Genomic DNA, 2,077 nt, shown 5'->3' with positions numbered 1-2,077 from the left:
CTGTTAATAAGTGTTTCAGATGGCACTATACAACAATAATGAATTAAATATTGCAATACCATTATTGGTCCAGGTTGTCAGCTTACTGTCACAATGGATAATGTCTGTGGTATTAGCAACCAAATGTGTTGGGGATATCCCATCTATCAGACAAAATCCAAACACCAATGTCAATTTAGTCAGCCATCATGGAAAATCATAAAAAATCAAATAAGGGTATGAAGCTGAGTGCTTACATCCACAATGTCTCAGCTTCTACTGCCTTTCACTGTCTATAGCCAGTTCTGGGAAGGCAGTTACCCTTAAGTTTCTTAAAAGTAGAAATGAAAGCCACCCTAATATTTCTACTAATTAAACTTCCAAACTCTGCTCTTACAAAGAAATTAACCTGGACTGATAACAGTAATGCGATATATATACACACACACATTATATGGGTGTAGTGTCTCAGTTTTTGTGTTTCAAGGTTAAAAAACAGCAGTTATGCTGCAATAAATTATATAGTAATGATGGAATTAAATAATTGTTGTATATCATTGATGAGAATAAGATAAATCTAACATGTAATAAAGGACTGTGGACGATATAGAATCAGCATTATTCATCCTTATATACAGATTTATGAGAAAAACTAGTTTTCAAACCCTTAGTTGTCTACATAAAATAGTTATTCAAAGACTTACTTATGGTAGAGAACTACTAGTGGTATTTGTTTAAATACTTTGTCCATAAAAATAAAGAATAAGAGCTAAAAAAGTACAAAACTGAACATACTCCCTTGTCTGCTAGTAGAAAAGTACTTACTTCAGTTGGATTGTTTCTGAGAGAAAATAAAAATTTGTCAGGAAGAAAGAAAACTACTTTTTTCCCAACCCTAGGCTGAAATATCTATATCTAACTATATATATATAAATAAACATTAACCATCACTCTTGAACCTGAAAATTATGTTTCACTTCAACATAAGCCATATACAGAGAGTTGAGTCTTGTATGACAACTAACCTGTTTTGATAAGGACTTTGTAAGAATGGACCATGTCCCCCACCAGCACTCACATTATCATATGAATCTGACCCAACTGTGGACTGAGATCCTGATCTTGTGTAATGCTCAGTATGGCTAGATGGCCTGCTGTGATACATAGGTCCGATCTTTGGTCTTTGGTTGCAAAGACTATGAGAAGAGCCCCTCGATGAACTTGAGCGAGAAAAAGGATTAGCAGATGGCAAAGTACTAGAGCCATTGATGTGAAATGCATGACAGTGCCGAGGCTTAGTAGGGGTGGGGGGAGCAGAGCTTGGCCCCATTGATGTTGCTGAAAGTTGTAGAGATGATGATGATGAACTTGGTACAGGCGATGGAACTTTATTTGGCTGTTTAAAAAAATCAACAAAAGAAATCATTTTATTTATATTACAGCAGTACATGTAATTGTAGTTCAAAGGTAACTCACGTATGGATTTTAAGATAATCCATCAGGAAATCATTTGCCTATAATGCCCTATTACAATGAGGCTTTTTATATTTGATAACATACATCTGTGCAGTTACAGGCTTAATGAACAAAGCAAAATAAAAAAAAGTGCTTTTAATCAGTAAACAGTAGTTGTAATTATTCCTTATGTCATACACAAAACAAGAATAAAATATTTCAAAATGCTTACAGTTAAAACTCTGTTGACTTGATTGTTAGTTTCCTCCAACTTGGTTGGTCTTGGAGACAGTGTAAGATCAAGGTCGGATAAGTCAACAGTCTTGTCAGGAAAGACAATTTCTGTAATAAAATTATATAGGATAGTCAGTTTATTGAAATAAACATAATAATTTATTTTCACTGCATTATAATAATAGTAATAATAGCTTTAGCAACATATTCATTTGACAGGAATCGAAGTTTAATAATGAACAACAAAATGATTCTGTATTTTAATTACTTTTTAGAAAATGTTCAAACTTTATAAATATTTATACCTAATAATCTACCCTGTTCAGTATAGCTTGCTGAAGATGAAATATGTATATTCTGAAATGTTCAAGAATGAAATGTTTGTTGCTGTACATACACTTGTCAAATG

General features: G+C 33.0%; 1 protein-coding gene across 2 annotated transcripts in view; it reads right to left on the bottom strand.

Moving 5' to 3' along the window:
* LOC106460545 (FERM domain-containing protein 4A-like) overlaps nt 1-2,077 on the bottom strand; it is a 29,804-nt gene that overhangs the window by 8,659 nt on the left and 19,068 nt on the right. For both annotated transcript variants that reach the window (XM_022387285.1, XM_022387286.1), the window contains 2 exons: nt 1,667-1,776; nt 1,005-1,375 (listed from right to left, as the gene is read on the bottom strand). In XM_022387285.1, the coding sequence (XP_022242993.1) occupies nt 1,005-1,375; nt 1,667-1,776 (481 nt within the window). The remainder of the gene's footprint in view (nt 1-1,004; nt 1,376-1,666; nt 1,777-2,077) is intronic.

The sequence above is a fragment of the Limulus polyphemus genome, unplaced genomic scaffold (genome assembly GCF_000517525.1).
Source record: "Limulus polyphemus unplaced genomic scaffold, Limulus_polyphemus-2.1.2 Scaffold792, whole genome shotgun sequence".
Classification (NCBI taxonomy): Eukaryota; Metazoa; Arthropoda; class Merostomata; order Xiphosura; family Limulidae; genus Limulus; species Limulus polyphemus.
The sequence above is the reverse complement of the archived record's forward strand: the minus strand, read 5'-3'. Positions and strand labels throughout refer to the sequence as shown.